The sequence below is a fragment of the Rhamphochromis longiceps genome, linkage group LG6, assembly GCF_057381845.1.
Source record: "Rhamphochromis longiceps isolate RC_006_pf linkage group LG6, R_longiceps_female_GT1.1, whole genome shotgun sequence".
NCBI lineage: Eukaryota > Metazoa > Chordata > Actinopteri > Cichliformes > Cichlidae > Rhamphochromis > Rhamphochromis longiceps.
Window position 1 is genome coordinate 613,750 of NC_140562.1, and position 13,715 is coordinate 627,464.

General features: G+C 41.7%; 2 protein-coding genes across 2 annotated transcripts; one reads left to right on the plus strand and one right to left on the minus strand.

Annotated features, from left to right (window-relative positions):
* The first annotated feature begins 1,408 nt into the window (after positions 1-1,408).
* LOC146667037 (lysosomal alpha-mannosidase-like) lies at positions 1,409-4,695 on the plus strand. The gene is made up of 5 exons (XM_085408412.1): positions 1,409-1,602; positions 3,336-3,509; positions 3,586-3,779; positions 4,216-4,348; positions 4,454-4,695. Exons 1-5 carry the CDS (start codon positions 1,443-1,445, stop codon positions 4,660-4,662), a joined length of 870 nt encoding a protein of 289 aa, XP_085264538.1. The 5' UTR covers positions 1,409-1,442; the 3' UTR covers positions 4,663-4,695.
* Positions 4,696-11,106: 6,411 nt separating this feature from the next.
* On the minus strand, positions 11,107-13,227 carry LOC146667038 (uncharacterized). The gene is made up of 2 exons (XM_085408413.1): positions 13,176-13,227; positions 11,107-11,954 (listed from the first exon to the last, which is right to left on the minus strand). Exons 1-2 carry the CDS (start codon positions 13,225-13,227, stop codon positions 11,107-11,109), a joined length of 900 nt encoding a protein of 299 aa, XP_085264539.1.
* Between the last annotated feature and the right edge of the window lie 488 nt (positions 13,228-13,715).

Consider the following 13,715-nt stretch of genomic DNA (forward strand, 5'->3'; position numbering starts at 1 on the left):
ATTCTAATTCTAAACACGAGCCCCACCCCCCACCCCCATCCCTATGTGATTGTGGAATATATATGCAGATGATGTTGTTTTGGTCCTGTCAAATCCTGAGCGATCTGTTCCTGTACTATTAGATCTGGTGAGGTTGTTTGTTATACAATTAACTGGTAGAAGATTGAGTTTGTGGCTTTAACTGCAAACCTGGATGTTGATTTCTTGAAAACTTTGCTTTTTAAAATTACAGACAGTAATAATTAAATGCACTTAAGAACAGGACGCAGCAACACTACATATGAGCGGGTGGAGGGAGGTTTGGGGTCTTCACTCACCCCCGTTCTGTTAACCGTCTGGGCAGGGGGACTGGGAGGAGGTGCTGGCCGTCAGATTGGGGTCTGGGATGCGGGGCCTCCCTGCTGCTGCAGATAAGGAGGCGGTTTGCTTTCCTCCACCCCAGAGAGAAGGGTTACATCTCCTGGGTCCGGGTCCGGTTTGCCCCTCTGAGGGCGGGGGTACCTGGACCTGAGATATAGAGTTAGACTCTTTGTGTCTGTCTCCACGTCGGGTGAGTTTGTGTATATGGGGGTGGGAATGCACCGTCTGTGTTTATATGTCAGCTTGGGTCTTAGACTCCACCTCGCTGGGAACATCTCAGGCTCTCCGAGGTTTGGAGGCCTATCTCCCCTCACTGCACTCCCTGCCAGTGGCTGATGCCCTCAGACGTTGGTGTGTTGGTGGTTCTTGGTGTCTGGGGCTGAGCGCTCATGTATGTGCCGACTCACTCCTGGTGGCCAACTGGCAGGGCCTGGTGCCCGTGGCCCGGCTGGGCCCCTTCCGGGAGGTGGGGTGCACTCAGGCCTCTAGCCTCTGGGCCTGAGGCCCAATTCTCTCTGGCACAGCTGGCTGCCGGCAGATCCCGCGGGCACGCCACTGCAACTCCCTCTGGCCTCTGCTCTGTGGCTGCTGGGTGACCTCTCGTTTAGGGCTCTCCTCAGCTCTTCCCAGGAGGGTGGCACGGTTGCACCCCTGGTGGTCCTCCTTGGGTCCTCGTATTCTGGGGCCTCTGAATGTCTGGGGGCTCCCCACACTCCCTAGCAGATCGTTACATGGAGAAACCTTTTGAATACAAGCATGCTGATCCACACAGGTGTGCACACAGGCGGACACACGGGTTTTCACAGACACAAACTACACCTTTCTTGGCTGCTACCTCAAAGCACATTGTGCGCTGTCGATCTTGCGTACCTTTCTCACCATCTCTTCTCCCCTCTATTTTTCTTTCTCCCCCTCTCTTTCTTTCATTCTTTCTCCCTGTCTTATCCCCCAGTCATGTCTGTCCCGTCTGTAACAACCGAAAATCAAATCAAATAAATACATATTTATAATTTAAAAAGAAAGAAAGAAAGAAAATATTTTTGGCAGACGATCACTTTTTGGAGTGAATATTTGTCGACATTATGACTCTTCCGACAGAGCAGTACAGCTGTATTCATAGAGTGTGTGTCTGTGTGCAGTCATGTCATGCCACCAAGCCGGGCATGTTGAATGTCCACCTGGTCCCGCACACACATGATGACGTTGGCTGGCTCAAGACTGTGGACCAGTACTTCTATGGAGGTCAGTGTGACACATACAGAACACTGTGAAGCTATTAGCCAACCTCCTGCTCTGTGTTTACTCTGTCAAATGTTTGCATATGTTTCTATTTACTCTAGTAGTTCTGCTGATGCAAGTTAATCTGCTCTATTGACTGGTACTAAATATCTTCCTGATTGCTGCTACAAGTGATTGTGGGTCTTGTGACCAGCAGCGTTATCCTCCTGCTTTAAAGCCCTATGATGTGTTTTAATGGTGGTTCATTCACATGATCTCTGGATTTGATTTGAATGTGAACTGGAGTGACAGCCATCACTCATGTTCGAACTACTCTCTGTTGTTGGGGCTGTGCGAAATGTGGAAATGTATCTTTTTTTTTTCTTTTTTTTTGTGTCCTGTCTGGCACTGTAGCAATCAGAATTATTGTCTGAAGGCCAAGAAAAATGCCCAACAGATTTACTTTCCCAAGTGGGCCTTTTGCTATACTGGCCCACTTGATTGTCATAGTTTATTTGATCTTTATTAGTTATTTTTATTCTAAGATATTGTAATCAGACCAGACTGGACTCGGGGATGGGAAAGAAAAACAAGAAGAAAAGTTCAGAAGAAAGTTAACAGAAGGAGAGGGAAAGAAAAAGGAGAAAAGAGATAGAGAGAAAAGACAATGAAAATCTGCTGCATCACCTTTTTTTTCTCTTTTTCTTTTCCTGGATCACCTGTTGAGAAAGAAAAAAGAAAACAAGCAGAAGAAGACTAGAGCAATAGAATAAACAACATCACGATGATCTATGGGAATATAACAGTAAATACTAAATGTTAAACAATTTTTGTGCAGCACGTAAGATCGACAGCACACAGTGTGCTTTAAGGTAGGAGCCAAAAAGGGTGTAGTTTGTGTGTGTGAGCACTCGTGTGTACACCTGTGAGCATGAGCGCGCTTGTTTTTAAAAGGTTCCTTCATGTAATGATCTGCTAGAGGGTGTGGGGAGCCACAGCCCCGTCCTCCAGGGCATGAAGCAGGTATGGAGGAGATCAAGACTCCAGACATCCAGAGGCCCTCAGAGCACAAGAGACCAAGGAAGACCAACAGAGGGGCAGCTGTGCCACTATCCCAGAAAGAGCTGAGGAGAGCCCCAGATGAGGGGTCACTCAGCAGCTGTGGAGCAGAAGCCAGGGGGGTTTGCAGTGACCTGCCCGTGAGCTCCGCCGGCAGCCAGCTGCGCCAGAGTGACCGAGCCCCAGGCCGAGAGGCCGAGGGCACCCCACCCCCGAAGTGGCCCGAGCCACTGTCGAAATGTACCAGAAGACAATATTAAAACACCTTCGTTTCATTTTATACTCTGTCGTGTATTTCACGCTGCCTCATAATGTACTGTTTACTGCAACAGTTTACTTCTTCATTGCTTTAGAGTTTTATGCTTTTAGTGCAATTGATTGTCGAGCTTGCATATTTTAATGTCACATGTTGTTTATAGTAAGTTGTAAGGCCAGGTGTTGTGCAGGTGACCGTCATCTGATATTGATTTCCAGTCTGGGTTAATATGTAAGCAGAACTCATCTGCACTGAGGGTGGTTTGTTTGGGCATATGCATGAATGCAGATGAGCACATATACTTTCTTGCTGTTAAGATACGTTAGTGTAAATAAATATTTTTCAAACTGTGACACACAGCAACTAAATTCTGACCACTTCTTGAAGCATTGACAAAATAACGTCTCTTTTGTCCTAAATCTGTGCACATTTGTGCGCGTAGATCGTAATGACATCCAGCACGCTGGTGTTCAGTACATCCTGGACTCAGTTGTGGATCAGTTGTGGAAGAATCCAGATAGGAGGTTCATCTATGTGGAGACGGCCTTTTTCTACCACTGGTGGAAGAGTCAGAGCTCCAGCATGCAGCAGACAGTCAAACAGCTGGTTAATGAAGGTAAATACCCATTCAGTACTATACAGCTGCGTTAAGTGTTTCAGTGCATCCTTACCAAAAGCTGCTCCTCCCGCAGGCCGTCTGGAATTTGTGAATGGTGGTTGGTGTATGAGCGACGAGGCTGCCACACACTACAGCGCCGTCATTGACCAGATGACCATTGGTCTGAGGTTCCTTAATGAGACTTTTGGAGCCTGTGGCCGTCCCCGCGTCGCCTGGCACATCGACCCCCTTGGCCACGCCCGGGAACACGCCTCCATGTTTGCACAGGTAGCATAGCTCTTTATGTTTATTCTTCGAGTTTTGCACGAGTCACACTTCAGAATTGCTCAGCTCATTCACTGTCACACTTTCAAACGTTGGCCATGTTTAATATCAGCAGTATAGGGCAGAATAGAAGGATGAGCATAATTGGTCACCTTAAGGAAGGCCTGATTTCTAGTGAGACTTAAAATGGGAGAATTTATCAGTTAAAGAAGAGAGTTGAGGCTAATTAGAGTTAGAAGGTAGCACTCACGTCGAGAAAGACTCTCCGTTTTCTCATTACAAATTTTTGGCTGTATCGTCATTATCAGATTTGCTGCTCTGCAATGAATCAAATGGGCTTATTTCCAGAATGCTGCATTATTACATGAAGGCACAATTTAGTTCACTGGCTTTCCATTTGACTTTCCTTTAACCATTAACTGTCTGTCTTTTGCTGCAGATGGGATTCGATGGCTTCTTCTTTGGTCGTCTAGACTATCAAGACCGGGCTCGCAGGATGAGGAATAAGGAGCAGGAGCTTCTATGGAGAGCCTCCGACAGCCTCACTCCTCCAATGGCTGACCTCTTTACTGGTATGCAAAGTTTCTTTCTTCATCCCTTTATGTTAATGACTTCTGGACTCAGCAACAGGACGGTGTCACATTATTTTTTAACCGCTTGCCCCCGTTAACCAACAGGGATCCTTCCTAATGGCTACAACCCTCCTGAGGGCTTCTGCTGGGACCAGCTCTGCAGTGACCCACCTATCAGAGACGATCCTGATCTTGAAGACTATAATGTTGATGATGTGGTGGGACGCTTCCTCGTCATCGCCAACAGTCAGGTTGGACACAACTCCACACTGGCGCACAGAGACACTGATTTATCAGTCACGTGGTGTTCTTAACACCGCATGTTTAACTAACACTACGAAAAAAATGCTCATGTTAAATCAAAAGACATCAAACAACGCTTTCTGATTTAGAAAAAGAGGAAGCAGAAGGGATGCTGTGCTTTTTATCCCAGCCCATATACAGCTGTGACTAGCTAACATGACATGTAAAATTTCAGTAGGAACCTCTTGTTTCAAGTAATGTCAGCATATCTTCATGCAGGTCCCCATAAATCTTTTCTCAACCTGTCTGGTTTTATTTTATGAACCTGTCATGATCACAATAATAAAGACATCTACAGATAGTGTAATGCAATGTCCTCCTTTAATAATCCACATTCACCACTTTAGCCATCATATAAATGTGCTTTGAATAGTGTGAGGTGACGGAGCCGGTTGGGAGTTCGGTTTCAGGTTCGGTGGAGTTGCTGGAGGACTGGGATCGGGCGTCCAGCGCGGCCAGCGACTGCAGCATGCTCAGCAGGCTGTTGGAGGAGGGCAGCTGCAGGTATTTCTCCGGGACGTAGCCCACCTGTCCGCTACGGTTTCTGGCCTGGAAACACAGACAATGCACACAGACGATGACAACAGCCAAAAATGTTTCAACAGGAAAACTCCTAATGAGAAAAAATAAAATCAGATGTAAAGAGTAGGGCTGTAACAATATCACTGCATCGTCGCCAGAATTTAATAACAGCCACAAAGAGAATAATAGGAGAGCTTTTGTTCTCTCTTCCTGAATTAACGAGAAATCTAAAATCCTAAACAAGCCTCTGCTGAATTCATGAAGCTTGATTTCATGAACACCGGTGGCCTCCCCTTCCGCTGCTTACTTATTTTCATTCAGATTGAAAACACTCAGAGGTATTGGGATCTCTGTTGGGGCATGCTGTGGGGAATCACAGCACTAAAACAGATCTATATAAATGATATTGCTCACATTTTTATGTATGATTATATTCATTAAAATAAATACCCCATTAAAACACTATATCTGTATATGAAAAGATAATCACCTAAGTAAATATACATAAAATATTGGCTCAACACGTGGAGATGGTCTGTGCCTCCTGAGCCACTGCTCATAAAGGCTAACAGGGACAAAAACAAATACAGTAGCAGCGTTAAGTTCAAGCATTGAGTGCAAATGTACGGTTTTCTGTGTTTTTGTTTTGTTTTTTTTCATAGAAATGTTTTGTTTTGTTTTTGTTTGTTGTCCGGTTTGGATCTTTAGTAATCAGAATTGTTGTCTGAAGGCCAAGAAAGATGCCAAGTGGATTTACTTTACCAAGTGGATCATCATGGCCTTGCCATATTAGTCCATTTGATTGACCTTTATTATAATTATGTATTTATTTTATTTTTGTTTTTTAAAGACGGGACAGACATGACTGGGGGATAGGACAGGGAGAAAGAATGACACAATAAATAAACAATAAACTAGCTAACAATAGATACTTTTTTAATTTCACCTGCTGAGAATGAAAAAAGAAAACAAGCAGAAGAAAACGAGAGCAATAGAATAAACAACATCACAATGATATATGGGAATATAACTGTAAATACTAAATATTAAACATTACTGTGCAGCACATAAGATCGACAGCGCACAGTGTGCTTTGAGGTAGGAGCCAAAAAGGGTGTAAAACACCAGTCAGTGTCACGCCGCCGGGTATATCAACTTCTCTTTTAAGCTGTGCTTTCTGCTTCATGCTCCGTGCCCACGCATGTAACAAGGGCTGCTACAAAGCCCTTTAAAACAGGAAGTAGCATGTGCTGCAGTGAGCTTGAATGGTGTCCCAATGCGCTGAGCAAGCACAGTGCAAGCATGCTAGCCAGGTGTGGTGCGTGATGATAAAGTGGTGACTAAAACTCTATAAAGGACATAACTAATATAACAGCAGGTCAGGGTTACTCTTACAATTTTCTCTGGTAAGAAGTCAAAATCCTTCATATAGAACTCTGAAGTTACCTGGAGAGATGAGATCCTGCTTCATAGTACAGGCCTCAGGGCAACATTTCAAAGTTAACGTGCAAAACAATCAATATATGTATTTGTATGTAACTGACAAAAAAAGGAGAGAAAAGTGTCCAAACACTTCTTGTGTCATTCCAGAGTTGAGGTCGCAGGTTATGGTGCCACCACTGGACTAGCTAATGAGAAAAGAAGGAAGATGATTTTTAACAAATTTGTTGTATTAAGAAAAAAAGAAAACAAACCATCCAAACTGTTACTTTATTAGTAAAGAGATGTTGCAGATATTTGTACTGAAATTGTATTTTTCTTCATTTCTAATGTGTTCAAAGCAAAAACAAGCTTTTCCTGTGAGCTCAGACCATTTTATTTCTTTCTGCTGCATTTCTGCATAAAATACAAATCTGCATCATTTTTTAAAAAAGTGCTTTAAGCTGAACTAATTGTCCCTTTTTTCTAGAACCTGGTGAATCACCCTCTCTTCACTGTGCAGAGACTGAGGTTGTCAGCTGTACAGAGCTCAATGATATTTTACAGAAATAATTCCCCGAGGTCCACCGAGTCAGGAGCTATCAGCACTGGTTCTGTGGACAAAGTCCTGGGAAAGATATATGTCGAGTGAGTTTGCATGATCCCTCAGCTCACAGCTGCATTTATTAAACATTCAAAATACAGAAAGATTTTATAAAACTGGGAAACTGTATTTCTGTCTTGCAGGGAGACTCTGGTGGAGGAGTGGTTCATAATGGCAGGATTTATGGGGTCTCTTCTTTTGTGGGAGATCTGGACTTTGTATGCAGAGCACCGGCTGCCTTCATGGACCTCTGTGATCCTGAGTATGCAGATTGGATCAGGAAAACTATCAACCCATAAAAAGCTGTGAGGTGTGGATAACTGTAAACAAGCTGAAATAAATAATCTTTTAGAGTTTAGCTTTGGTTTCTTTTATTCTCTTTGATATAAGCAGTAGAGGATTTCAGAATTTCTGTGTTATTTGCCAAAAGACGTTTTTTCAGCTGCACCCACACACAGTTTCTTTAGATAACTTCAACTGCAGAAAGTAAAAACTCAGCATTAAGTTTCAAATGCAGTTTTAAAGATAATGATAATATGGTGGCCCTGAAGAAAACACCCGTCAATAGAAAAAGCTGCAAAATCCTGCAAAATGTAACAGAAGTTGAATAAAACACAACGGAAATAGAAAAAAATGCAACAAGGCTGAAAAACTGAACAAACAAACAAAAAACAAACACAAATTACAACAGAAATAATAACAACGATATAAAAAAAAATAAAGTAGAAAAAAAAACGTTCTCATCCTAAAACTTGGTGACAAAGTGGAATATGGTAAGGAAACACTCACTTAAGTGCTGTCATTACTCAAAGGTTCCTGATAATCATGCATGAAGTGATTTCTGGAGGGGAATGAAACTTAACTGAACTGCTCCCTGTGACATTTTGACCTGTCAAACGCAGGCGTAACTCCTGTTATTCATCGTTGTATTGCAGGTCTGCTGTGCACGACGTCTGTGAATCTGAGTAATTTGGTACAGATGAAGGAATAAGACTGCTCAGATGCTTTGGGTGTCACGTAATGATCCCTCAGGTTTGGGTGTCTTTGGTGCCTTTTGATTTCAATCTACCTGCACATTGAACAGAAATCCTGCCATGACAGAACACACTAATGCCTTTTCAAGGGAGAACCGATCCGAATCGGAGCTGTCAGCCCCAAGTTCTCTGCAGTCATCAAATCAAGCATAATCTGGTTTGAACAGGCTCCCTGCCTCACTGCAAAAGCCTTTTTACCAGCTGCTGTTTGACAAATTGCAAAGCCTCTGAAGAGGTTGGTTGTTGGTTTAAAATGGAGCACTGTAACAAAAAATAATTTCCCCCAGGGATCAATAAAGTATTCTGATTCTGATTCTGAGACTTTAGAAAGGGGGAAAAAGGATACGAAGAAAAAGCTGAACAAAAAGCTATCCATGCACTGTTTAACATTTCACTTGGAGCTTATTGACTGTATTCTATCTGTGGATTGCATTATAGCTTCTCTGAGAGCTTTGCTCCCTGAAGATTTTATGATCTGTGAACACTGAGTCTCTCTTGTGGCTGTAAACCAGTCTGCTCAGCATGGCACTGCATGGCAGAGTTTCTCTCCATTTTTTTGAATCACCTTTGCTCAGTTGTGCTCCTAACTGATCTCCTGAGTTTGGCTGTATTCCTGGACTTTGCCCTTTAGTTACTCTTCAGTCTCTTTGACACACAGGCTGCCAAATTTGAAATAACATTTTTAGTTTTGGAAAAAGAAGAGCGTGTCTAGCAAATTCTTGCACATCCTTGTTCTTAAATAGCACTTTTCTACTCAAGCACTCAAAGTACTTTATACACCTCATTCACCCATTCATACAAGCACTTTTCTGTACCTAAGTTCTTTCTATCTAACATTCATACTCTGATGGACACATGAAAGAGCAGTTTGGGGTTCAGTATCGTGTCCAAGGATACTTTGAGATACAGATCAGATCAGTCCCTAAGGACCCCAAAGCGCTTCACACTACATTCAGTCATTCACCCATTCACACACTGGTGATGGCAAGCTACATTGTAGCCACAGCTGCCCTGGGGCGCACTGACAGAGGCAAAAGTTGAGTTAAATCTGATTTATGTTCATTAATGCCCCTCACACTGTAACTTAAAGTAATAAATCGGTCACTGATTAATTACAGAAGTACGTCTGTGAGCATAAAGATTTAAGCCTTGGACCATCAGGATAAAATGTGGTTGGGAAACTTAACAAGCTTTGATAAAACTTCATCAGTAGCTCAAGCAAGACCTCAAAACCTTCGATCACCACGGGTGGTTAGCAGACTGTGGTTGTACCATGCAGCCTAACAACATGCAGTAAATTGCAGGTTAAAGCAGTCTGCTTACACATTGTTAAACGAGGGAAGGGAACTAATGTGGCTGTCACATTACCCTTTTGTCCCATTTCATCCCAGGACTTGATTAAATTGCTGCTCACTTTCTACAATACTTAAAACTGATCAGTAGGACCTGAAACTGCAAACATTCAAACATTCAGGCCAACAATCAGTTGGTGAACATATTAATCTACTACAATTAGCAAAAATGAATAAATAAACAGAAGAAAGTTAGAGTGATATCAGAGTCATGCAAGTTTTTGACCAGGAGGTTAAACTCATGCAAATTAGCTTCATCCAGGCTCATGAAAACACTTTCCTGCTTATAAACAGCAGATCATTTGTGTCAGTGTCAGGATGGTTTATATTTGAGCTTTTAGTTCACACAGAACAATTTTTATTAATTGTTTTTAGCGATTACGAAAGTCTGTGAATCCCCAAATTGTTCAGTTGTTCTCTTTGCTCCCCATGAGGTCACTTTCACCATGTGACAAAAACAACACCCCACTCTACACACTCGGGCCACCAGCAACTTTCTAAATCCTCAATAAAAAGCTGACAGGTTGCAATGATGTTCCAAATAACCTATTAAGAAAACCACTAAATACACAGAAAATGTTATGAAAATTGGTTTATTTTATATCTCATAGTTTTAAATGATGCAATAAAAATATGTATAAAACATCACAAACTGTAATATTTTACAAATGCTTACGTCCTGCTGATGCAATGGAGACATCTTCCAGTGACAGTCTTCATCAGTGTGAGTGTGAGGAGGATCCTAAACCCACCGACACAGAAGTGCATGTTCACAACTCCCTCTGTGCAGGCGGGGTCAGGACCCTCCTCACCCAGGGTGAGGAGGGTTGGTGCTGTGGCCAGTCAGGTATGAAGTGCTGAGAGTGGATCTTTGGTCCTCTGTGCAGCTCTGTCCACTCTCAGCTGCCCTGCAAAGTAATAACACGAGAAAGACGTCATTTTAACACAAAACAGCATTTTCATTGTTGGCAGCTGCAGTATGTTGTTAAAAAGCAATTTTAAACCCAACGTATACACATGAAAAATATAAATAAAGCTAAACCTACAGTGCTGCTGACATAGGATGATGATTTATACCAACTATTGGAAGAATTTTGTCTTCAATACAGTTTGTTGTCAATGTGAGGTGATAACTTACATAGTTGGAACACAGCACCACTCTCCCGTTTTTCACTTGGTCATCCATCCTTCTCATCGGGTTGGTCGGGGTAAGGCTGTCTTCTGGGTGGGGTGTTTGCTCCATCTTGGATGTTGAGTGTCTGAAGTGTTGAATTCTTAGCCACAGGCTATATCTTATGTAAAAACAAGAGACTACAGTCAGTTCACTGCATCATTTTTAAACCTTTTCTACTTATTTGTGTTGAGATTAAGTACAGACTTACCTTTGTCCTGCATGGTGAATTAGGGCTTGGGAAAAACATATATTATTCAAGAAAAAAACAATACATTTCACATGTGCAAGTCAGATGTTCTTATATCTGTAAAAACACAAAGGCAAAGTTTAAAAACACATTCTAACATAAACTAATCAGAGTCACTGTCATCAAGGGAAAGGTTAAAAAGCCTCTCCCAGAAACATCTGACTCCAAAACTACCTGAGGATGTTGAAGGGGCATCAAACTGGTCACTCACCTTGCACCTCTTTGCACTTACCTCTTCGGTGCAGATGTCTTCTCTGCTTCTCTTTTCTGAGGAAGGAGCAGCAGAGGGAGCAGAAGAGGAAGGAGCAGCAGAGGGAGCAGCTGAGGAAGAAGCAGCAGAGGGAGCAGAAGAGGAAGGAGCAGCAGAGGGAGCAGAAGAGGAAGAAGCAGCAGAGGGAGCAGCAGAGAGAGCAGCAGAGAGAGCAGCTGAGGAAGAAGCAGCAGAGGGAGCAGCAGACGGAGCAGAAGAGGGAGCAGCTGAGGGAGGAGCAGCTGGCGGATCACCAACTGGGGCAACAACTCGAGGGAAGAGTGGGGCATTGGCCTGGCCGAAAGGCGGCATGGCGATGGGGGCAGCACCTGGAGCAATAGGACGTTGCCAATCGTGCCAAAACGGCTCTGGAGGGTGCTCCCGGATGAGAGGGGAATCATCTCTCTCATCCATGGTGTCATACCCAGAGTCATCGCTAAGCCAATCCCCCCACTCTTCTGAGTCGTTCCAGTCAGATGAACTGTCAGTCTGTTCACTCACCTCTTCATCATCTACAGGTAAGTAGGGGCGGTACTCACCATACTCACCTTGCTGTTCACCGACATCTGCATCTGATGCTTCATGAGAAGAAGGTGAGGGTGAGAGAGGGATAAAATACTCACCATACTCACCTTCGCTGATACGCTGGGTATCAGTGTCCTGAGCTTCTGCAGGGCGTTCAACCACATAGTCAAGACGCCCTGTGAGGAAACAATTTTAAAATAACATTAGGAATGTAATATATATATACACACACACACATATATATACATATATATATATATATATATATATATATATATATATATATATATATATATATATATATATATATATATATATATACACACAAAGCTATATATATATATACAAAGCGCTATATATATATATATATATATACATAAGCTATAATATATATATATATATATATATATATATATATATATATATATGCTATAATATATATATATATATATATATACATACATAAGCTATAATATATATATATATATATATATATATATATATATATATATATATATATATATATATATATATATATATATATATATATATATATATATATATATATATATATATATATTTATTTATTTATTTATTTATTTATTTTTTTTTTTAAATAAAAACACAACCTCCTTGGCAAGAGTAAGAATTGCACACACAAAGCTCTGCAGGTATGTCTGAAAATGATGGTCAAGTCAAAAACAAACAAACAAACAAACAAACAAACAGAAACTCTTAACTCAGAATCCACATATTTAGAAATGTGCCGTGAGGACAGATACATCTAATCTGTGGTAAACATGCTATCCCTGTGTAAATATCCCTGTGTACAATATCTCTCTCTGCTATCTAATAAGGTTAAAAGCATTACCGTAACAGAAGATGGGTCTTAATGCCATTATTACTACTGTTTTCATATTCTTTTGATATTATTTTATTTGTATTTTTTTATCTTTGTGTTTTGCAGCAGAGAAAAAAATATAGTTTATGTCAATAAAGCCTTTGATCCGGAGAAGAAAAGGATGTCAGGAGGGGACCTGGATCTGTGTGTTTACGCCTGCGTGTTCTGAGGCCATGACATCTTGAAGATGCCGTTACCACAGAAACTGATTTTTGGGCATTTTACAAATTTTAGTCCATTAAGCTATTTTTAACCATTTCATTTTAAAGAAAAGTGTCAAATTTGAAGCCTTCAAGTCAAAGTAACACCTTTTTTTCATATTCATACATCAGTCGTTAATAATTTCTACACCTCTCCCGGAAAATTTAAAACATACAAACAATTTACGGGAAACAATCTTGAATACACATATTTGATCACGTTAAAACTTGATATTCACACTGGAACTTGTTAAATTATTACAGTAATTTACATTTAAAGAAATTTTCAAACGTACCTGCAGCGAAGTCCAGGTGACAGTCGGGGAGTCCGGGTCCACGGCGAGCCATCTTCAAACTTGAAAAACAAAAACAAGTACAAACGATCGACAGATGAAGTACTTGTTATGCGTTCAAGTTATATCCGCTTCCAGTAAAATGTTTTGCAAAACTTAGCTTTCCACAGGCTGAGGTTGGAGCAGGTCGAAACAAGTCCACGAGCAAGTGTAAACAGACGTTTGGAACCTTGTGAAGCATTTATATACCCTCGGCGGCCATGGTTACGGTTGTCAACGTGTACACGTGCACGTGATAGAACTATCCGGTTGTTCAGTCTGACCTCACTAGCCGTGTCTGGGTCTAAACTCCGCTGCAGGTCCATATATCAAACGATCACTATGGCATTACTGAGAGTTGAAAAACTGTCTAAAGTCTTTCATTTTTAATAAAATGATCAGCGTTCTGCTCTACCAGGTGTAACAATTGAGTTTAACATCCAGGCATCCATGAAAACGGAATTTATGACATTTAACAGAGTTAGAAGTTAGCAGGGCGTTAGC